The sequence below is a fragment of the Phragmites australis genome, chromosome 18, assembly GCF_958298935.1.
Source record: "Phragmites australis chromosome 18, lpPhrAust1.1, whole genome shotgun sequence".
Lineage (NCBI taxonomy): Eukaryota > Viridiplantae > Streptophyta > Magnoliopsida > Poales > Poaceae > Phragmites > Phragmites australis.
The window spans coordinates 23,964,928-23,987,419 of record NC_084938.1 but is presented as its reverse complement, the minus strand read 5'-3'; the positions used below and the strand labels follow the sequence as shown (position 1 = coordinate 23,987,419).

General features: G+C 48.5%; 4 protein-coding genes and 1 pseudogene across 5 annotated transcripts; 2 read left to right on the top strand and 3 right to left on the bottom strand.

Moving 5' to 3' along the window:
• Positions 1-756: 756 nt before the first annotated feature.
• On the top strand, positions 757-3,031 carry LOC133899123 (14-3-3-like protein GF14-A). The gene is made up of 4 exons (XM_062340067.1): positions 757-1,376; positions 1,482-1,604; positions 2,471-2,587; positions 2,668-3,031. Exons 1-4 carry the CDS (start codon positions 888-890, stop codon positions 2,719-2,721), a joined length of 783 nt encoding a protein of 260 aa, XP_062196051.1. The 5' UTR covers positions 757-887; the 3' UTR covers positions 2,722-3,031.
• A 2,226-nt stretch (positions 3,032-5,257) lies between these two features.
• LOC133899122 (uncharacterized) lies at positions 5,258-7,233 on the top strand. The gene is made up of 2 exons (XM_062340066.1): positions 5,258-5,514; positions 5,687-7,233. The coding sequence occupies exons 1-2, from the start codon at positions 5,495-5,497 to the stop codon at positions 6,999-7,001; spliced, it is 1,335 nt and encodes a 444-aa protein (XP_062196050.1). The 5' UTR covers positions 5,258-5,494; the 3' UTR covers positions 7,002-7,233.
• A 1,930-nt stretch (positions 7,234-9,163) lies between these two features.
• On the bottom strand, positions 9,164-12,564 carry LOC133899120 (pentatricopeptide repeat-containing protein At1g56690, mitochondrial-like). 2 transcript variants are annotated; one of them, XM_062340064.1, is made up of 4 exons: positions 11,753-12,564; positions 9,818-10,777; positions 9,544-9,713; positions 9,164-9,418 (listed from the first exon to the last, which is right to left on the bottom strand). In XM_062340064.1, the coding sequence occupies exons 1-3, from the start codon at positions 12,474-12,476 to the stop codon at positions 9,673-9,675; spliced, it is 1,725 nt and encodes a 574-aa protein (XP_062196048.1). In that variant the 5' UTR covers positions 12,477-12,564; the 3' UTR covers positions 9,164-9,418; positions 9,544-9,672. The 2 variants fall into 2 exon arrangements, with proteins under 2 accessions (XP_062196048.1, XP_062196049.1); XM_062340065.1 differs by having other exon boundaries at positions 9,544-10,777.
• Positions 12,565-12,806: 242 nt separating this feature from the next.
• On the bottom strand, positions 12,807-16,118 carry LOC133899124 (U-box domain-containing protein 15-like; annotated as a pseudogene).
• Positions 16,119-20,800: 4,682 nt separating this feature from the next.
• Positions 20,801-22,288, bottom strand: LOC133898934 (homeobox-leucine zipper protein HOX20-like). The gene is made up of 3 exons (XM_062339760.1): positions 21,839-22,288; positions 21,378-21,736; positions 20,801-21,292 (listed from the first exon to the last, which is right to left on the bottom strand). The coding sequence occupies exons 1-3, from the start codon at positions 21,909-21,911 to the stop codon at positions 20,909-20,911; spliced, it is 816 nt and encodes a 271-aa protein (XP_062195744.1). The 5' UTR covers positions 21,912-22,288; the 3' UTR covers positions 20,801-20,908.
• Between the last annotated feature and the right edge of the window lie 204 nt (positions 22,289-22,492).

The window sequence follows — 22,492 nt, the reverse complement described above, 5'->3', positions numbered from 1 at the left end:
TGTCTGCTCTGAGCTGTTCGGTTGTTCCCTGTCGCCGCTCGGATGGATCCGAGTGGGATGCGCTTGTGGATGCACTCCTCGGCGGCCGAGCTCGTAGAACTCGACGACGCCGACGCATGGGCATGGCCGGCGTCGTTGATAAATCGTAGAGACGCGGTAAGCGGGAAACCGCAGGTGCGCACGTAGGAGATGGATTCAGCCATAAAATGGGTTCTGCTAGTTTGCGCGCGGGCAGGCTAGGTTTTAGCGAAGGTTGCTCAGATCAGCCTGGTGGACTGGCAATCTGGCCCACTCACATCTAAGCCCAGCTAATCTGGCACACTTATGAACTGTGACTCAGGTCGAGGAATCAGAAGAGACGTATTTTGGGCCAGTTGACCAACGCAGCTTTGAGCCTGGTCCAAATAGGTTACACATGCATCCCACATGGAAACCCACGAGACTAATCAGCAGCCACCACGTGTTATGAACGCGCAGAAGAAAAGATCCATCCCCGTCCACTGTTCCTGGTTTCTGAACTGAAACAGATCTCGTCTGTCCTCTCCCTCGTTCTTATCTCCAACCCCCGGCAGAAAAGGAAAAGCAAAGGAAAAATAAATAAATATATAATTCCTAATAACTATATTATTTCTTATAAGAATGATATGTATAACTTGAACTTATATATTATTGATATAAGTATAGTATATACTTTGGCAAACTATAAAATCTAAAAGAACAGCGAGAGAAAAGGCAGCCAACCCAGCGAGACGAAAAGTCATCGCCCCTCGTTTTAAAACCGCACCTCCTTCCCACTCCCCGTCTCCCAAAACCGCAAGAGCCACACGCCCCGCGCACCCACCACTCCACGCATCGGAGGAGAGAGAGAAGTCGTCGCCGGAGCGGAGATGGCTGCGGCGCCGGGGGGGACGCGGGAGGAGATGGTGTACATGGCCAAGCTGGCCGAGCAGGCGGAGCGGTACGAGGAGATGGTGGAGTTCATGGAGAAGGTCGTCGCGGCCGCCGGGGGAGGGGAGCTCACCGTGGAGGAGCGCAACCTGCTGTCGGTCGCCTACAAGAACGTCATCGGGGCCCGGCGCGCGTCCTGGCGCATCGTCTCCTCGATCGAGCAGAAGGAGGACGGGCGCGGCGCGGCCGGCCACGCCGCGGCGGCGCGCGGGTATCGCGGGCGCGTCGAGAACGAGCTCTCCAACATTTGCGCCGGGATCCTGCGCCTCCTCGACGAGCGCCTCGTCCCCGCCGCGGTGGCTGTCGACGCCAAGGTCTTCTACCTCAAGATGAAGGGCGACTACCACCGGTACCTCGCCGAGTTCAAGACCGGCGCCGAGCGCAAGGACGCTGCGGACAACACCCTCTCCGCCTACCAGGCCGCCCAGGTGCCCCTCGTCCACCAACGTTCTCATCTTCTTTTTTCCCCTTACGCTAGTGATTTGATTCGAAATGGTTGGATCTTGGGGTCGTTTTCCTCTTCCTTTCTCTAGGACATCGCCGTGAAGGAGCTGCCGCCGACGCACCCCATCCGGCTGGGCCTCGCACTCAACTTCTCCGTCTTCTACTACGAAATCCTCAACTCGCCCGACCGCGCGTGCTCGCTCGCCAAGCAGGTGATTTGCTGCTTCTTGCTCAGTTTCTTCGCTATTAGTTAATGCGTGTAGATCTGTAGTTTGGTACATATCAGTGGCAGTTACTGGTGAGCAACCCAAGATTTGCAGGACAAGCTGGGATATGATTTTGCGCGTGTTGATGATTTGGGCTGATTCAGTTCCTTTAGCCAATGCATTATGCCATATTTTCGATTTTTCCATGTGAATATGTGATGGTAAATTAACTACTCTGCTTGTGTCAGTAAGATTCAGATCCGCACCACGTCTGCAATTGTTTAGGTAGTGTAAATATTCTTTGGTTATTGTTACTTCTGGCAGTGTTCACTCTTCAGCTCCTTCAGATATTTTGGCCACTAGTTCCTTGGCACCCTGTAGTCCTGTACTTGTGACCCATGCCAGCTTAAATTGTCGAATGCGTCCAAGATGCGGCTGTTTTTTTTTTTTTTGATAAAAAAGATGCGACTGTTATGTTGCATAGTGTAGTACCACATGCTTGCTTGCTACTGGCAATCTGTCGTTGCATGTGCTGCTTGACTCATATCAAGAGTGCCATGCTGCCTTTCCGGTTCCACTACAACGTGCCAAAGAAATAGCTGTATTTGTTGGTTGCAATCAGCTTATGCATCCAGGTGTTCTTTTAGAGTCAGTTGCGTAAGATTCATAGTTCCAAGTTGTGATGAGGTCATGAGGCCTTTATTCATCTTTCAACTCTTGAATAGAATCATATTCTTATCCTTGGAATTTGAAAAAGTCTTATTGTTCTGTGGATCTTACACTCCTGTGAAGCCATGCTGCAAGTAATTAGCCAACAATAGCTAGCACATGCTATTATTTTGTTATGTGATCATAGTCCCTGCTGGTTTCAGGCCTTCGATGAAGCCATTTCTGAACTGGATACTCTTGGGGAAGAGTCCTACAAGGATAGCACCCTGATCATGCAGCTTCTTCGCGACAACCTCACCTTGTGGACTTCTGACATGCAGGTAGACTGGTGTATCGACTAAGTTACAATGCAGAACACTTGCATTTTATTGTCAATAATGCTAATCATGCTGTCTACCAGGATGATGGCGGCGACGAAATGAGGGATGCAAGCAAGCCCGAGGATGAGCAGTAGCCAAGGATCCTAGTGACTGTCAACTCTATCACTCAATCCTTGGGGTAGTTGTGATGCTTGTACAAGGGCCATTTTCGTGTGTCCTTTATCATCGGGTCTTTACTTACCCCTCGTTTCGTTATATTGCTATTGTCACCCCCATGTATTAATTTTGCTTTCCAACTTAAACTGTAACCCTGTTAGTGTGTGGGAGAATAACTTGAGCCTGTAGCTAGTACAAGGATTGTCAACTCCTATGAACTATGATTGGATGTTTATCATGTTTGATATATATTTATCAAGTGCCCACTGATGGCTAGGTTGTGGTTGAGTTAGCTATATGGTTACAATAATAACCTTTTGATTTTGGAACAGATGGGTCACAGCTGGAGATCTAATAATTGTACATGCAGTGGTAACGGTCTATCATTGTGCTATTGAGCTTTTCTGTTGGCATGTTTGCTTTCCAGCCAATATTTGGAGATGAACATGGTCAATCGGTAGTAGTTTCACTCCTTCGCCGGATCCTTTGTTCATCGATGCGTTATTTGATACTGATGAATCACCTGTTACGGTAATGATTTGATTTATTGGGAATGGTACTTCGTCTAAAAATGTTACTATTTCCTGGCTTTATGAATGGAAAATGGCACACTGCTGCTGCCTGTTAATCATTTAGCAATTAGCATAATTGGTTGAGGAGACGTCATTTTTTCATTGTATCATGTGACTCCAGGAGCTTCTTTGTCTGAAATGTACAGAGCTCTAATCGTTTACTAAAGGAGGCAGATACTCGGGTTCGACGGATGTGGTGCTGGACGGCACCTTTTCCAACTGAGCAATCGCTGCAAGTACTTTGTCCCTGAATCGGTGAGCTTCATCAAGGCCACCCTGCTCACTGGCCTCGGAGCATCCCTGCTGTGCTGAGAGCAAGAGTGCCCGTCTCTCAATCCATGTTTAGCTATTGGGGCTATTCTTCTCACATCCCTTAGATCCCCATACCACGGAAGATTTTGCAGGGAATGATCCTTAGTTTTTTTTTATAGAGAAAACCGGGTTGTATTTCATATAAGCATATACAGGAGTACATAGTATTCGTTACAAAGACCCCCCTGAGGAACATCAGAATTACAAATTGGTCCTTGCAACTTTCTCCCGGTCACCTTCATCGCCGGCGCTTGGAGCAGCAGCTTGACGGACCACCACCATTGGTAGGAGAATGCACCGAGCCTGCAGCTTGAAGCCGATTCCCTTCTCGATGAAGAAGCTTTGAAATTTTTTGATGCCCCAAGTGTTGGCACATCGAACACATCAGCGTGCACATGAAACATTGAACGTGCTATCACAGCTTGACGGCCAGTGGCCATATCATCGCCGAAGGACAAGGGAATTGATGCTCGAAGCATCGCGTGCAGCCCCGAGCCGATAGACGACGAAGAAACCCAAAAGGGGAGAGGAACGCCGAAGCGGGTACCCACAAAACTCCAACCCGATTTCTCGGATAAGAGGAAGACTGACCTCACAGGAGAGACACCGGAAAAGGAGCTGAAGCTGCCGATGCCAGAGATCGCCTGGAGGGAGGAAAGCAAGGTAGACATCGGAGAACCAACATCACCGGAAACTACCCTAGAAACCTAACAAGCTAAACTATTATATCTAGCTAAACTAGCTATCCCCGGCGTCAATCTACCAAATCCCCTCCCCCACCAGCACCGGAGAGGCCACCGAAGGAGAAGGGACGGTGAAATCGACGCCGGATCAGAGAAATCGCCTCTGAGTCGCCTTTGTACTGTAGAGAGGGGAATGCTCGAGATACTTGCAGAATAGGATTTTTAATGATCCTTAGTTAAGGACTTGAAATTGAGTTCATTTGGTGCCTTGTTTGGCTGGGCCTAATTATTGGCCAATCCACGTAGATGGCCCGAGTACTAGGTCCAACCAAACAAGCCCTTGTATATTTGCCACTGCGTTAATTCTTTTCTTTGAATTCCCACCGCGTTATTGAGTAAAAATAAGTTGTCGGCATAAAAAAAGGCGAAAACAAGTTATCAACCAACACATCTTTGCAAAGGGTTAATGAGCCAAAAGCGCCCAATTTGTGAAGTATCAAATGTACGTAGGTGCACACCCCACAGCATTAATCCAATTCCCTTTCTTTTAGGATGCAAACCCAATATTCCAATGGACAATACGTGCACGCAAGCTAACAAATTCAAAAATAATAAGTTCTTGATAGGCATGAACCGGCGAGGAGGGAGGCGAGACAAGCCGAGTCATACAAAAAGAGATCTTAACCTGGAGGTAACACCATTGTAGACATCAAGCCTCAAAGAATGGTCCGTCCTGAATCGCGTAGAGAATTAACCAATGGTAGCTCCGGCTGATTGCTGGGGCCAGCCGATGCCGAAAGCCAGGTCAGAGAAGCATAACTCAACTGGTATGATGTATCAAAAATAAATAATAAACAAAAGAGCAGCGCAAAAATCTAAAGAAAACAAACTTGGACCGTCTCTGTACTTACCTCCGACTCTTCGAGGCGGCTTCTTAGAGTTCGACCGTTTCAAAACCAATCCTTCACCAATTAGGCTTCGCTTCATCTTCCCCTTTTCCTTTCTCTGCCCTTTTTTTTTTCAGTTCCTCGCTCCAAGATACAACCATAGTCTCCGGTACGCACACGCCAACTTTTCGGTGCGGCACCTGACATAAAAGTTGGGGCTTCATCGGAGCAACGCAAGTGGTATGGTTGGTTGATTCTGAGCCTGTCTGCAGCCTGCATGCTTCCTGATCGGACACCATGTTTTCTTTCAAGTCCAGGTAGATAGCCGATGCCAGTTTCCAAGTTTTCTTGTTCAATTTCTGGGGATCATGTTTGTGTCCGTCTTCATTGAGTTCCGATTTCTTCTGATTTTTTTTTTCGTTCTCCCCTTCTTGTTTTGATTTCTGTCACCAATCCGTGAACCAACATGAGCTCTGTTTTCGTTAACAGCGTCAAGTCATCCTTCGATGGCAACGAAGTCCCGAGCTCACGCTTCATCGAGGAATCAGACGTGCAGGAACAATTCAGCAAACTGCAGGAGGAGCTGAGGAAGGAGAAAGAGGAGAAGGTACGTGCCCTATATGAGATAGGAGAGCTCAGGAAGAAGAACAAGAACAAAAAGTTGAAGAGCAATGGAGGTGGGGATCAGTTGGACCTTGCTGACAGATTACAGCAGTTGGAAGGTGAACTGGAGGCTGCAAGAGATTCAGAGAGGAAACTGCTAGTGTCATTGGAGGCCCAAATAAAGCAGCTTGAACAAACCAAGGTATCTCTGGAGGAGGCCAAGCTCAAGATAGCTTCGCTCCAGGACAACAACAAGAGCTTGGAGGCCTTAACCGCACTGCCCTCTAATCCCAGCAGGCAACCGGTGAAGAATTTCAGGAGAAGGGGTATGATGTCCTTCTCCTTTGCCGACCCCAACGAGGTAGAGACAAGGTCACTACAGCGTGAGCTCAAGTCGGCTGTGGAATCTGAGGAGAAGTGCAAGAAGGCCATGGATGACTTGGCCATAGCCTTGAAAGAGCAAACAACAGACGCCAGAGAGGCAAAAACAAAGCTTTCATTGGTGCAAGCTGAGTTGAATAATGCAAGAACTGAAGTGGATAATTTGAAGGCCTCGTTGGAAACCACAGAGGAGAAGCTCCGGATGGCACTGGAAAAGGCGGGGAGACTAAAGTTTGACTCAGAAGAATTAGCAACAGCTTCAAAAGAGAAAGAGAGGGGACTCATTGATTGCATCAAGATGTTTGAGGGTGAGCTAGCCAAAGGAAAGGAGGAGAATGATAAGTTGATTGAATCACAGAGGGTGATCAGAGAAGAGAATTCTAGGCTGAGGGAAATGCTGAAGCATGCGGTGAGTGAAGCTAATGTAGCAAGGGAATCGCTTGAGATTGCCAGGGTGGAGAACTCTCAGCTTAACGAACAGGTATCTGAGAAAGAAAGTACCTTGCAGAGTATCATGCAAGAGTATGATTCCCTCAAGATCAGTGAGGCTGCAGCACAGAGCAGTATCAAAGAATTAAAGGATATGATTGATGCGATGTTCAGTTCAGAGTCCACCAAAACTTCAGCACAAGCATCACCCCGAGATACCGAGAGGGGCGTGATGACAGAAAAGTATGTGGCGGAAGATGAGGTGTATTCTGATAGCGGAAGATCTACTCGTTTCGAGGACATCAGGAGTCCTGCAAAGCAGAAGAAGAATACAATTCTAAAAAAATTTAGTGACAGAATGAAGAAAAGGAACTCTCAGACTGCACTCTAGTATCCCAAGGAAGCAAGTAAATACAGGTCTAGTTTTCTTTTTGTTTTTTGAAAGCCCTTGAGCACAAGATAGTTGGAATGCCAACACAAATTCACTCCGACGAAATGAAAAGCAATGTGTGGAGTAGCCCTTCTTTTACTCAGTTTTACAGATTTAAACTACAGAGAATGGAACATATATGTAAAAAATACAGAGTATGAAATATTAAAACAGGCATAGTTTTTATTCTTGACATGCTTTCTGCATTTTTTTAATCATTCCATCTAAAAGCTTGATATGAAAATCCTTGGATCGCTGCAGACTAATTTGCAGTTAAGCACCTTTTGTTTTGAGATTACAGTCTGTCCAAATTACCTTATCTTCAGGGGTACTTTTACTAATATGTTTATCGCTGCCGAACTTTTCCATTTTATATTCAGAATAGCCATTAGTTGTCACGATTATTCTATTGTAACAATACAAAAATAACTTGAATGGTCCGGACAAATACAAATACCAAGTTATCCATTTGTATGGTTCCTTACCAATGCTTTGCAAGTTTAATTGTTTATATGCAACGAAATATTGAATCAAATGAAACTTTGGATTGCAACCCCCATAACCATAAGCTATATTACTCATGATTACAAACAAAAATCTATCCATTCTTCCAAGATCCCTGTTTTACAAATTTCTCGAACACGCAGGAGAGCTGCGCGTCATTGTATTAAGAAGATAATGGTCTAGTTTATAAAGAAAACTGGATCCAAAAACATTAACAAGCACAGCGCTACAACCCGCAGACACGCGTAAGACAAGGAAGGAAGAAAGAAACCCTAGACCCCCTAAACAACCGAACGACAAGGTTCGACTAAGCAGCATACAACCTGGCAACCATAGAAGCGGCACCTAAACCAAACAACGCAACGCAGTAACAAAGCCCAACTAGCACCTCGATCAGAACAACCAATAACTCAACAAGCGGAGCCTAGCTCCCACGCCTGACTACCCAGATCGGTTGACGGCTCCCACACCAACCCAAAAGCTCCAGACGGGGTCCTGGACATTGGAGCATGGTCACTGCCACGAAGCGTTGAAGGTGTAGGAGAGCCTCGCCGAATAGGGGAGGATCGGAAAAAGGGGCAAACAACGGAGGATGGTGTGCCCTGCAAGGAGATCCACCATATGTGACGACAGGAGCAGAGGGATTCTCCAAAACGACGTCTTCAGGAAGGAAGCGGTCAAGGAACCGCTGTCGCTCGTCCGAAAAGCCGAACAGGGTTTTCACCCAGAGAGATCTCAAAGGGAAGTTTCGACACGGCGCCTCCATGGAGGTAATGACTCCTGCGGGCGTCACCGCCGACGATAATGGCATGGCGCCAGCCAGGGCTTTCGCCCATAAATCCCTCTACGACGGAACAACCCAAGAACCAGAGGCTCAATGGGTCGACCGGACCAAACTCCTGCAAGAGAGCAGCACACAACACAAAGGCACGACAGCCCGAGCAACACATCCACCATCCACAACATAGCCGCAAGGTTGCAACAACAACAGGTCGCCACCGCGAGGAGAACCGGCACAGGTGAGCAAAGCCACCTACATGGTGCGCCATGACCGGCCGAGGCTCGACCGGGACCGCCAGGTAGCGACCAAGCCGGCGGCAGAGCCGGCAGGATGACGACTGGCCCACCGTCAGCCCACCATCGAAGCAGGCGTGCGGACCACCACGTGGACCCGACCAGGAAGGGTAGATCCAACGAAGAACAACGCAGATTCGGCTGAAGCAGCGACCAAGCTAACGGATCCGCCCGGAATGATCGCAACAAACAACAGGGGCGGGGGAGGGAGGGGAGGAGAGGGGAAAGAGAGGCGAGGGGGAGAGGGAGAGAGGAGGGGGGCTGCCGCTGCTGTCACCGGCCAGCCTTGCCGGATCTGGTTGGGAAGCCTAGAGGCGGCAATGGGGAGCCCCTGAGTCGCCTTTGTGGCGAGACGAGTTGGGGGTGGGGAGCGTTCCCCCTGTTTTACAAATAACAAGATACTATAGTAACTTTTGAAAACTGAAATTTCCCCCAAAAAAAATGTGGATCTATCTTGTTTCTGCATTTTACAATGCCATCAAACCGTCCTTCTTGGAGCATTGAATTTTTACGGCAAAAAACTCATTCCATTTTGCAAAAGAGAATGAAAGAACTTGTGCCATAGGCTCAACCTTTCTGTAACCGTGTATCATTAATGATTCACGGAGCACTGGAGTTCCCTTCTGTCACTATAGAGCAAAGTAATATTGCATAAAAGTATGTGAATAGGACGCATAAGGGAAACTGCAGATTGATTATGTGGAGCATTGACACAACTCCGTTTGGAAACCATAGCACTTCCCTTTGTGTAAATTGATCCAATAACCAGCTGTTTATCTCAGCAAATGTTGTGGCGAAACCTGCAACAATAAATGCTTAAGTAAAATTAGGTCTAAATTTGTTTTTTGAAATGAAAAGGTCTAGATTTGTTATTGCCTAGAATAACAGTACTTCCAAGATCAACACAAAAGAATATGGTTATTACCTTCAAGAACAGCTCCTCCTAACTTATAGTTTCAACCATCTTATCATGACTTGAGTCCCTTATTTCTTTCTAGCAAAAAGCCCATATTTGCCATCATAAAAACATACAATGGACTCATCTGATTACAAGTCATGCTGGAAATCCATGTCGCTGAGATGAAAATCTACTCCCTAGAAACATGATTGATTTGGTCCTTGAACTCATAACTGGTGATTTTTTAGTAGAGCGGATATTCAAAGTGCATCGGAATTTGGAGGTTATGAAAAATGCTAACCATATTCTTGTGCCAGCTCTGCCATTATATGAGTTTCATCAATTGTCATGTGCATATGAAAGCTAATTTTTCTCAGCTCAGATATGATATTTCTCATCTCTGGATGAGATGCATCACCACCCACAAACATATGAACTTCATTAGTAATCTCGGTCCAGCTGTATCCAGGTTGTTTCTTCACACCTTTTTCTTTCATCCGGCCTCTCACTTGATTGACTTCACCCCACATGCCAGCGGCAGCATATATGTTTGAGAGCATCACATACGGACCTGAACTTTCAGAATCTGACTGAACAAGCATCTTAGCAGCAAGTTCACCCAATTGGACATTACCACGTGTCTGACAAGCTCCTAGCAAGGCACCCCAGACATTCTTTTCAGCTTTAAATGGCATCTCTTTTATATAGTTACAAGCTTTCTCCAGTTGTCCTGCTCGGCCCAATATATCCACAATACAAGCATAGTGTTCAGCTCTTGGAGATATTGCATATTTGGATGACATAAGATCAAATAATTTCAAGCTGACATCCACCCTGCCGACATGCCCACATGCTGATAACACAGTAAGGAAGGTAATGTCATTCGGAGCCAGTCCATGCGCTTCCATCTCATGGAACAGTGAAATAGCTTTCTGATACTTGCCATGTTGTGCATATGCAGCAATTATTGTGTTCCAAGAAACAATATCGTGGCTTTTAATATTCATGAAGACTAACTCTGACTCGCTCACACTGCCACACTTGCTGTACATTGTCATCAAAGCATTAGAAAAACTAATGCTAGACTCTAACATTGCTTTTATGGCAACAGCATGTGTGGATCTTCCTTGTCTGAGCAAAGCAAGGGCAGAACATGCAGTCAGGACTGCAATAAGAGTTGCATGATCTGGTTTTACACCTTCTTTGTGCATTACAACGTGCAGTCTCATAGCTTCTTCTCCGTGTCTATTATGAACATATCCTACAGAAATATGAACATATCCGTGCATGTTCAGTGGCAGCATTAAAAGAAGAGGCTAGAGACCACAAAAAATATGACAGAATTATCTCAATAAAGGAAGACATTGAGCAACGGACATTAGCATTGGGGTCCTAGTTACTTAGGTGCGTTTGGAGTTTGCACTCCCCAGTCAGATCTGCTAGTCTGTAGTGTGTATGCGCGGGCGTGTTGCCGTTTAGCTACAGTGCCCAGACCATGTTGTCCTTATCTTATTTGGGCTGTTTTCTCCCTGTGATTGAGCTGTTGTCCTGGTATTTTTGTACCTTCTAAAAGTATTATTCTCTCCTACTTGATGAAATGGCAGAGCTAATGCCAATTCTCTTTGAAAAGAAATGGAACTCAAGAACACGGGAATGACAGGTAAGCTGAAAGCTTGAAACACCACAGTCCAATGCTTCAAGCATTCAACTGTCCAACAGAAGCATTGCATTTCATCACGCAATCAGTACTCTAGAGTGGCAATCAGGTATATTTACAATATTAAAGAATAAAACAAAATCATGAATTCGTAACAGTTTTGAAATTTTAGTTAATCATGTGACGATCAACAGATCATGGCAAGCACACCCATTGTGGACTCCCGAGAGAAGTTATTGCTTCAGAGTATCACAGACAGCATCCATTTTGTCATTCAGAAGAAGTTTGTTTCCTTGTATTTAATAAAGTTTGTTGCAGATATCAATTTGCACCAGCTATTACCAATTGTTTGAAACAACTCAAAAGAAGAAGACAGATGCAAATGCACGCACTGACACAAGTAGCTGAGGAAGAAGGATGCACAGCCTCATCTCGAGCTCGAAGATGTAAACAGTCATCATGGCTAAGATATGCAGGTAAATACGCACCATTTTCACAATTTGTTGTTTTTCATTCCTCGCTCGTACTGTACTAACCAAATGGAATCATAAGAAAGGAACTCTAGCCTGTACAACATACCTGCAATCATGGCGTTCCAGGAGATGACATCCTTAACACGAATCTCATCAAACAGCCTCCTGGCGCTCTCCGCATCCCCTTCCTTGCAGTACCCAGTGATCATCGCGGTGCACGCTACAACATTCTTTTCTGGCATCTCTTCAAACAATTTCCTTGCCTCGACGAACATGCCGTTCTCAACATACCCACTGATCATCGCCGCCCACGAGACCAAGTTCCTCTCGGGCATTGCGTCAAACACTTCTCGCGCCCTCCCCACCTCCCCGAACCGCGCGAGCCCGTCCACCATGGCGGTGTACGACACCACGTTTCTCTCGGGCATTTCGCCGAACAGCCTCTCCGCGTCATCCACACGGCCGAGCCGCACGAACCCCGCGAGCATGGCGTTCCACGTGGCCACGTTGCGCCGCGGGGCGCGCGCGAAGTAGGCGGAGGCCGCGCCCAGGTCCCCGTGCGCGAGGCAGCCGGCGACGACGGAGTTCCAGGAGATGACGTTGCGGGAAGGCATGGCGTCGAAGAGGCGGCGCGCGGCGGGCAGGTCGCGCCCGCCGCGCCAGAGCGCGGTGAGGAGCGCGTTCCAGGAGACGACGTCGCGCTGGGGCATGGCGTCGAACACCCGGCGCGCTGCGGCCAGGTCGCCCGCGCGGCCGAGGGCGCTGATGCGCTGGTTGTCGCGGAGGAGGCGGCGGGCGCCGAGGGTGGCAGGGCGACCGAGCGGGTGCATCGGGACAGCATGGGCGTCGACAAGGCCATTTCGAGCTTGACGCAAGTTGCAGGGGAAAAAACGATCGTTATCCGCGATCCAAATCTTGGCATGTGATTGACCCACCCACTCTGTGTCGAGGAAGTGCGAGCCCACATGTTGGCGCGATGATCTTTTTCGCAAAAAATAAAAAAAATACTTACTATAAGTTGGAGCTCCTCAGATGGCGATTAGTGCCCGCGATTCAAATCCCAGTATGCCATTGGTACACCGTGATTCAAAGATTTCGATTCCAGTTCCAGTTCTCGTCTCATAAAACTGCTGCAAAAGTTGGTGGCGTAGCTTTCCGGCGTCCTCACCCCAACTCTCAATTCCAATTTCCCTCGAAATCCCAACTAGCAGCAAATTGCTCTACAGCACGAAATTTAAAGTTGGCCAATTTTTTTCGTCCTAGCAAAACACCACAGATGTGTTCGCCGAGAATATGAGATTCACCACCAACTCTATGCCGAAAAATGGATTACAATTACATTGTGCGCCGCACATTCAGTCGCACTTGCGCGCCAACTGAATGAGATAGTTGGCCTTCCTCTGTGCTCTACTCGTGCCGGTCTTGGCGATCTTGGAGAGGTCTAGTGGAGGCCGAACCTGAGCGCATGCACACCCAGCTCCAGCAGGACCGATAGCGTGCACTCCTTGTTCTTGGGCGTGCCGTCCTTGATCAGCCTCACGAGCTTCTCAACGAGCGTCGTCGTCTCGATCTCGCCGCGGCACGCGGCGTGGGACGACAGTAGCAGCAAGATGCACAGCGCCTCGTCGACCATGTTGAGGCCCCTGTCGTCGATCATCTTCAGCAACGCAGGCACGATGCCCGCCTGGGTGGCCCGTGCCTTGGTCTGTGGTGGCGTCCTTCTTGCCCTGTGCGGTGCCGCTGCGCAGGAGCTCCACCAGCGGCGCGATGCCACCCAGGCTCCCGATCGTCGCCTTGTTCTCGTCAAGCATGGACAGGCTGAATAGCGTCGCCGCGGAGTTCTCCTGCGCCTCCGCGCGGCCGTTCCGAAGGATCTCGATGATAAGCAGGATGGCTCCTCCCCTTGTGATGAGGAGTTTGTGGTTCTCGTCTATCGACAGGTTCAGCAGCGAGGGCACCGTGTTCTCCTGGACCTTCTTGTCGGGGTAGGCTAGCAAGCCGATGAGTGCCGGGATGCTGCCGTTGTCGGCGATGAGCAACCTGCTCTCGGTGCATTCCTTGGAGAGCATCCGGATCTTCTTCGCCGCCTTCCGCTGCACGTCGGGGTGAATGGAAGACAAGCCTTCCACCAGCGATGGAATGTCCTTCTTCCGCTGGTCGTCCTACTCGGCGGCTGGCTTTGGCACCCTCTTCTGCAGCTCCACTTTGTTCTTGTCGCACCACTGCAGAATCAAATTCTTCCGAGCGTAGTTTGGCGCCAGTGACAGATGAGCCAACGGCTACCGCGTCTTTGGGCACGTCCTCTCTCCACTGTCTAGCCATTGTTGGATGCTTCTTCTTTCGTACGACTGCAAATTTCAAGGATTTCACTTTAACTTCGTTGCTAGATAACACAAAAGCCGGTTAGAGCCTATTCGGAATACAGGAATTTCACGCGAAATAGTTTGTTTCCCGCAAGAATCAGGAAAATTCCAAAGGAGATAGGTTTTTGCGGTACGCACTTGAAAAAATGAGTGATTTATATGTGTTCGAACAAGTAGGTAAAGGGCATGTCCACTTGCGACAAGTCATGATCTCCAACATTATTGGGCAGAGGAACTCATTTGCGATCATCAAGGAGGGGCATTTGTCCAAGCTTTTCGGCATGGAGACATCGCCCAGGACGTTCTTCTCGTCGACGCCGGCGATTAGCTTGTACTTGTTGAGCAGGAGTACGTGTAGTGGGCGTCAACAAGCGCGTAGCGGCGGCGGATTGCCTCGGCCAGCAGCGCGAACCGGTTGTGGCGGAGCGCGACGGTTACTTTCTTGTCCTGGGGCAACTCGGACTGCCTGCAAATGGTGGTACGACTCTCGTCGAGGAGCCGACCCACCCGGGCTTGAACCCGAGCGTGCGCATGCTAGGACGCTCTCCCTTCGCGGCGCGTCCCAGACCGTCACGGTGACGCCGGTGGGACCCGTGATCCCGCTAAGCTGGAATTTTTTTTTTTTTTGATGAACTTCGTGTTGTCCGCGTGCTGCCCGTTTCTCTCATTGATCATCTTCTTTATGGCTATCGTCTCTGCCCTCAGCTCTGCCAGGGTCTGCAGCTCCACCTTCTTGGCTAGCCTCCCCAGAATCGCCCTGTCTGCATTCCTCTCGTCCTCCTTGTTTTGAGAATCACCATCGGATCCATCGACAGCTCGATGTCCTGAGTGTCTGTTCGCCTCTTTCATCAGCTCGACCTGAAATAACAAAAATACATGATCTCGTGTCCTGCATGTCCTGTCTGACATGACCAGGGGACGTGCAGTGGCAATCGAATGCTCCGGTCGCTTACTTTCTCCTTGATTTCATCGGAGATGGCAAGCTCGACGTAGGGCATCCCGTCCAGTGCACTATGCATCCTATCGTACACGTTGTGGAACTTCGTCAACACCGCTTCGCTCTCCAGCGCCTGAAATCAGCCTCCGTTAGTTCAGGTCGTGCAAAGCAAGAACACGCAACATTGCGGTGCAAAAGAGAAAGGGGAGAAGATCGAACCACGAAGATTTTGCTGCCGTCGTGGCAGGATCGGAGGAGGCGGCGAACGCCCGGCTGAGCAGGGCGAGCGGGCAGCAGGCGTTGTCGGTGAGGCGGGGCGCGGAATCGCGGAGCTCCTCGATGAGCGGGAGGACGAGCTACAACCAGCGCAGGAGGCTGGCGCATTCCTTGCGCTGCGTGGGGCGGAACTCGGCGAAGGCGCGCGCCGAGATGACGGTGACGAGGAGCTCCTCCACGAGGTCCTCGTCGTCCATCTCCCGCCCCATCGATGGCTTTGGGTCGTCCGGGGACGTCGGCGGCATCGTTGGTGGCGGCATGCGGCATGAAGCGATCGATCGGCGAGGCGATGGACACGATCGAGCGAGCGGGACGACGAGAAGCAAGAACTAGGAAGGCAAAGCCAGAAGCAATGGGAAATGAGGGGATCTCGCTTCACCGATGGGGAATGCTTCTCGCGTGCCGAATTCCAAGGGAAGTGCTCCGAGCCTCTGGGCCAGACAAGGCACAAGAACATGGAGAGTGCTATGTATATTGCCCTTGCATGCTGCTGCGCCAAAATGTATACTGATCCCGGCCTCCATTGCTATAGGACAAGGAACAGGGGAAAGCCGAAATAGTACTACTATTGCTTACTTTGATTTCTTTTAGCATCCAATTTTCTGCAAGGCTGCATCATTTAGGTGTGGTATACAGTTTACAATTTACCTAAAAAAATTATGAGAGGCGTTTGAGGGAAAGTGGCTGAATTCCCTTGAATGTTTAGCCACATTTAATTGCATGTACGAAAAGATTCGTCATCAGACTGGCGAAACTAAATTTGCTACCATAGTCGGGTTTAAAACAAAAAAACTACCATGTACCTTGCAGCGACGAGACATATGGATAAGCTGAACCAACGCATCCAAATCCCGTACTGTGATGAAAAGTTTTTGGGAGAAAGAAGTGGCGTTCAAGCTGCCAAACAGCCACAAAAGGAAAACCGTAAGCTGAAGTGCTGCATATTTTTTATCAAAGTTATTTTCTTCCTATCCAATCTGTTGCAGTGTCGCTTACAGTACTGGCATCTTACATGAGCAAAGTTATACCCCAATAATCATTTCGACCATGTCACTTGCTTTGGAGAAAGGCGAATGACGCTTCTGCTCTGCGATGAGCGGCCGCAACGGCATCGCTCCCCGCTGCATCACTCCACGTCTCCCTCTGTCCCTCTCCCCCGTCATTTTCCAACGGCAACATATGCTAAGCCAAGTTACAGCACGACAGTAATGGAAACAGACAAGAAGAGGACGCGAAATTGCAAAAAGTCAAGTGGTGATTGGTCTATTCGTGACGTCTCCGTTTGGATATCAACAAAAAGAGGGGACGAAACGTTGCAATCTGACTTGGTTAACAGATCATCCTCAGTCAATTGCCAGGTTGCAATGCTTTTTTTTTCCTTATCTACAGCTTCCCTACTATAAGTTCAGGTGTAAACAGGCCAACAGTGACTAACTACGGCCCCGTTCAGATCGAAGACGATGGAATTTCAAAACAGTTCAAAATTTCAAGCCCGGATTCTCGACGCATGTTTCGCTCTATGCACAGTACCAAACACGAAATGAAGTTCCATCTCACAACACTGAGCATGACTGTAAGTTTAGCAGCCGGACGTCCATTCGGAGGACTGAAAACATCAGGAGCCGAAGGGAACAAACGTTAGTGGAAGGAATCGCCGTACTCGCTCCCTCGGCTGCTCGCTCACGACTGGAAATCCACATGGAAAAGCGCGACGCTGAGCCAGAAACCCAAAAAAGATCGGAGAAAGTGGGTGCACCAGTGCAGCGTGCACGACTGGAAGTGGAAGGACTTACTGGTTCTAAACAGACCTGGACAAGTGAGCCTGACAGGCCCATCCGGTATAGACACGTGTAAGCATGTTAGGCTAAGTTACGAACAGTGTCGTACGTGTCAGAGGCTCGATCCACAACACGATCTGTGAGGCACCAGGCACGGCAGCGGAACGGCGCGGTAGCGAAGCGGGGACAGAGCGATAGGGCAGGATGAGGCGCAGGGTGGTGAGGAGCCGCGATCACTGAGAGTAGGGTGGTTTAGTCAGGCCGGATCGTGTCAGCATGCGATGCTGAGATCTTCGCCTAGGCACCATCCAACTTGTGCCTAGATTGAGCTGAAATTGCCATGCCTCGTGCGGATCCTCCGCCAATTGGCTAGCTTTAGTCTAAACTCGCGCCGAGTAAATATTTTAAGGAGCAAAGGCGGCCTCCAGGTCTTACAGTATTTTAAATTGAACCCCTGTGCCGGTAACTACCCCGACCGTCTGCGTTACATTGCTCCGCTAAAAAACAATCATGGCGTCGTCCGATAAACAATCCCCACACAGAATCATACTCCTGCTCCTGCATGCACGTATCAGCTTTTTGCAGCATTCATTTAAACAAGATGACCCAGCGTTTCCTCAGCTTTTTGCAGCATTCATTTAAACAAGATGGCCCGGTGTTTCCATTCGAGGGACTTAAGCTACTTTGTTATGTTTGGTTTACTGGATTTTGCTTCTTATATGAGTCAGTTAGCCATATTTATTGAAAAAAATATTTGGTTAGTGATATCTATTTGGACAGACTGAATTGAGTTTTTTTTAAGTTGACCGGTCGTATGAGCGGATGGATGAGTTATAGCTATAATTGCTTACTCGTATAAAAATGATTTTATAATACTGACAAGTGAATACATCTGTATGAACGGATGCAAGCTGCGAAGTGAACATGATGATGTTATATATTTGCACTTGTCGAAACAGACTGTAACTGTAGGACCGAAAGTGGTGACTGGAGAGGGGTGAATAGACGCATCAATAATTTCTTACGAAATAGATGATCTTATCCTATTTTTAATCACTCAATGCATCTCAAACCTTGAGCGGAAGCAAAAATACTCAGAGAAACAAAGCAAGATGAAAAGTTTTAAGACAATATGACTTTACGGAATATGAACTATATGTTTCATTCAAAACTATTCTATATGTCTTTATGCTCAAAAGCTCATAACTTTGAAGATGAACAAAACAGAGACGAGATCACCGGGCAATTAAACTCTCTAAGATGATGGTCTAGAGGCAAGAGAATTCAAGACCCTATCATATATACATGTGTATATGAATTCTATGTCTCTAGTATTAAGAAAAATAACTTTTCAAGATGTTGAAATTTCAGCTCAAACAAAAATCAACAACAAAACACAAAAAACTTGTAAACTTAAAAGGGAGCCAATAGAAGAAAACTAAAAAGTGAGGAATTTAAGCATATGCAAAAACTTAAACTTCATTAATCAAAGAGGTCAGCCATATTTTAAGCGGATTACAAAGATTTATCTCTCAAAACTTTCACCCATTACAAAGACTAAGCACTCCTCTCATTCTCCTCTAAAACCCTAACACAAGCTCTCATATGGATGGCTCAAGGAGTGATCTTCCCAATCAGCCAAACCCTTTATTTATAGCATAGAAAGCTTAATCCTTAAGTTTTCTTGACTGTTCCCAAAATACTCTTCTCTTGTAGTACATTCCTACCTATCATCGGGGGTATTTTGGTCTATTTTCTCCTCCATCCATCAGACGACCGTGGTGCCTTCATGACTTAGCTTCGCCTCAACGCGAGCTTCGCAATGATGGCATGTGCACTCCATCCGCCTGCAGTTTTATGGCCAAACCGGGAAACCAACTCGCACGCTTCTTAAGGTGTGACTCACAGCTGCTTGCTTTGACATCAAGTAAGTCTTCTGATGTTGACACGTGTCCTTCCTTTTGCGATCTTGACTGTTGGTAAGTCTCTCGCGCTCCCAATCCCTCATGCCACCTTGTCACTTGCACTAGCATCCCCTTCGCTTGACTTTGTCAACACGCCGCCTTCATCAACCTTCATCTCTTTCCTTGCTTAACCTGCACGTATACCGCTAGTCTCCTTTATCGTCCGGCACCAAGCACCTCGTTTAGCTCCGATCGCCCGTCATCGACCGCCAAATTGCATCCATCACTTGCACACCATAGGACCAGCAAACATGCATCTCCAGAACCATATAACATCATCACACGTTAGTCCAAATCAAAATCAAGTTAAAGAAGATCAGACGTAACAAAAATGTGAACACCGGATGGTCCGGTGTTGTACTGTTGTGAACACTGGAATCGGTTTGCATTCCTCTTTAAAAAAATTAGTCTGGTGATCATAAAATTCCAACACTGGACAATCCTGTGAACACCTCAATATTTGTCTCAGAACTGAAAAGCTCCGGTGATACTCTCCGGTGTTCACACGCCCATCACCAGACTATCCGGTGATTACATCATCACTGGAACATAGTTTTTCAGCCTCTCTGAAATTCTTTGTCCGATGAAGCCTCCGATGATCACTCGTGTACACACCAAACCATCCGGTGAGACTAACGCACCAGACTTTCACATGTACACCCTTCTTTCGAAAAATTAGTCCAGTACTCACTCTCACCCACACCGGACCTTCCAGTGAATGAATTTTTCTCTACCTCTACGCTGAAAAACTACGGTGCTCATATCTACCACACATCGGACTATCTGATGAGATTAAAAAAAATATTACACTGGACTATCCGATGAGTGTAAGCTTCTTGCATCGAGATAATGATACAAACTTCAATTCTTTTCAACTTTGGTTAAACAAAATTCAACATTACAGTATATAACCATGCATATACTAACCCACAAAAACCACACAAAACATCAGATATTTATCAACTAAGATAAATTAAGCATATCTTAACTTAGTTACTAAGAAACAATAGATACAAACATCAAACATATATCTTTTCAAGATTATACAATAGATGCAAGCAACAAACATACATTTTTTTCAAAATTATACACATCGTTACGGCAAAAAAAATTATACCCATCCACTGAACTTAGACTAGGTCAAATTCGGACAACCAAACCTACTCTTAAAGTTCACTCTTAAAGTTCTTTTCGTAATTTCACCAAAATTCTGTTTGCCACGAAATTTGATGGAATTTTCTCCGGATCCTGGATCCTAGTTCTATTTCCAAAAGGCTCTACATGCTTTCCTACTAGCCGGGATCTCAACTTGCCAGTTTCTATTTTTCGTTTCTTCAGACAATTTGCTTTCTGCTGGCGATGTTGCATTGACAAACGAACTGCTTCCTGATTATACTTGGAGAGTTGCTATGCTTTGCTACCTGCTAGTGAATTTGCTGTGTTCATGAGTTCATCTCAGAAAAAAAAACAAAAAGAAATTGATGTGTGGCCACGGAAGAAGGGGGAGGGGAGGAACAAGGCCTGTGGACACCAGGAATCGCTGTCAGCGACAAGCCAGCCTTTCACGTGGCGACGGGCCCACCGACAGCGAGACTGCGCCCCCAGCGTCGCACCGCTGCTTTGCTTCCCTTTCACTACTCCCACGTCCCTGTCGCTTTCCCTCGTCCCTCTTTCCCTTGCTACTTTTGCAGAAACGCCCTTCTGCTTCCTACTAATTTATGTGCATTTTCTTCGTTTCACTTTCACCATGGGAGCCAGAGAAAAGCCAAACCCCAAACGTGGCAGCCTACCGGGTGCGTGGTGTGATACTACTACACACTACAGTGACAGTGCTAATGACAGTTCGGGAGAATTGACAAAAAAGGACTAGGTACAATTCCATTTTACAAAAATTTCAGAAACCCCCCTACTGAGTTCTTTATTCCCCCTCGAGAACGCCTCGGCTTAGGTCCAGTGCTCCGTGGGCTCGGTCCACCACGGCAGCGACGGCGGCTGCAGGTCGGCGAAGAAGCCCCCGCACGCCGCGTCGTCGTCGCCGAGGAACGCGGCCTCGTCATCCTCCACCTTCAGCAGCTGCCCGTGGAAGAACACCTCGCCGTGGAGCGCCGTCCCCGGCACCACCGCCTCTGCCTCGGCGGCAGCCGCCGGCGCGACCTTGCCCGGCGCCATCTCAGCGTCGTTCACCACCCCGCTGGAGTCGCTCTCGGACGAGCCCTGAGCTGCCATAGCCGCGGCAGGGGGCTCGACGTCGGACGCCGCTGGCTCCTTCACTGACGAGAAGCTCGCCGCCGCGTCCTCGTCGCCCAGCTTTGTCTTCAGCTCCTTGATCTGCCACGATCAACGGAACATCACAAACTTGCAGAAATTTTGCATTTTTTTATTCGCGCACGTGATGAGTTCCGCGGCGCCTTACCTCAGCGAGGAGGGCGTCCTTGTCGCGGCGGAGGGCATCGTGGTCGACGCGGAGCACGTCGTAGGAGTGGCGCAGCGCAGCATAGTCGCGCTCGAGCTGCTTGGTCTTCCAGCGCGCGCGGCGGTTCTGGAACCAGACGGCGACCTGGCGCGGCTGCAGGCCGAGGTCCCGCGCCAGCCGCGCCTTCCGCTCCGGCTCCAGCTTGTTCTCCATCTCGAAGCTCCGCTCCAGCGCGCGCACCTGCTCCGTGCTCAGCCGCCGCTTCTTCTCCCCGCCCCCGCCCCCGCCCCCTCCCCCGCTGCACAGCACCATGTCCTCGTCCGCCTCCTCCTCCACCCCGACGCCGACAAAGCCATCATCTTTGCAAACGAACCCAACATCTCGTCAGCCAAAACCTCCGACGACGGGAAAAACAAAAGAACACGACACGAAATCGCCAAGAAAGAGCAAACAAGATTTACCACAGTGAACCATCGGAAGGAGGCCGGGACTGCCGCCGCCGCCACGAGAACCGGAGCCGCTCGGTCTCTTCATGCCGTATCGAAGGGTTTCACTCGAAATTCTCAAAGATTCCAAGAAAAGAGGGCGGGCCTGATCTAGAGCTAAGGAGAATGATGGATCACACAGGTTATGATCAGGGGAGTGGCGCCCGAGGGAGGGAGGACGGGGAGAGGCAGGGTAAGTGCCTCCGGTGATGGTTCTCAGGCTGACCACCCAAGACCATCACCATGGTTGTCTTCTTCCCCAGCTCCGATCCAAACGCCTCCTAGTACAACTGAGGGCTGATCGGGAGGTTCTTGAGGCTTCTCATGATCTCTCGCTCTCTGGACCGTGGAGTACTGGAGTGGAGTGGTTTTTTTCCTTCCTCTATCCGTTTACTATTTTCAGTTGGCCGCAACTGTGTGCGCCACGTATAAAAGAGCAGAGAAGCTGGAGAGGGGTTTGGGAGCTGGGGTTGGGTTAGAGGTGCTGGTGGACCGGTGGTGGGGTGAAAAGTGACCATGGTTAAGCTCCCACTGCAGGGAGGTGGGGAAGAAGACAACCACTATACAAGATGCATGATACCCATGGTTAAGCTCCCACTGGAGGGAGGTTTTTTTTTCTTCCTCTATCCG

Bases quoted from the DNA above. Each gene is read 5' to 3' on its own strand.
- LOC133899123 (XM_062340067.1), top strand. From the start codon at position 888: ATGGCTGCGGCGCCGGGGGGGACGCGGGAGGAGATGGTGTACATGGCC. The intron at 1,377-1,481 runs GTGCCCCTCGTC...TCCTTTCTCTAG, and splicing joins CCGCCTACCAGGCCGCCCAG to GACATCGCCGTGAAGGAGCT. The intron at 2,588-2,667 runs GTAGACTGGTGT...GCTGTCTACCAG, and splicing joins TGTGGACTTCTGACATGCAG to GATGATGGCGGCGACGAAAT.
- LOC133899122 (XM_062340066.1), top strand. From the start codon at position 5,495: ATGTTTTCTTTCAAGTCCAG. The intron at 5,515-5,686 runs GTAGATAGCCGA...TTTCGTTAACAG, and splicing joins ATGTTTTCTTTCAAGTCCAG to CGTCAAGTCATCCTTCGATG.
- LOC133899120 (XM_062340064.1), bottom strand. From the start codon at position 12,476: ATGCACCCGCTCGGTCGCCCTGCCACCCTCGGCGCCCGCCGCCTCCTC. The intron at 10,778-11,752 runs GTATGTTGTACA...ATATTTCTGTAG, and splicing joins CTGGAACGCCATGATTGCAG to GATATGTTCATAATAGACAC. The intron at 9,714-9,817 runs GTTAGCATTTTT...TCATGTTTCTAG, and splicing joins AGAGCTGGCACAAGAATATG to GGAGTAGATTTTCATCTCAG.
- LOC133898934 (XM_062339760.1), bottom strand. From the start codon at position 21,911: ATGAAGAGACCGAGCGGCTCCGGTTCTCGTGGCGGCGGCGGCAGTCCC. The intron at 21,737-21,838 runs GTAAATCTTGTT...TCGTTTGCAAAG, and splicing joins CCTTCCGATGGTTCACTGTG to ATGATGGCTTTGTCGGCGTC. The intron at 21,293-21,377 runs GTAAGGCGCCGC...TGATCGTGGCAG, and splicing joins AGGACGCCCTCCTCGCTGAG to ATCAAGGAGCTGAAGACAAA.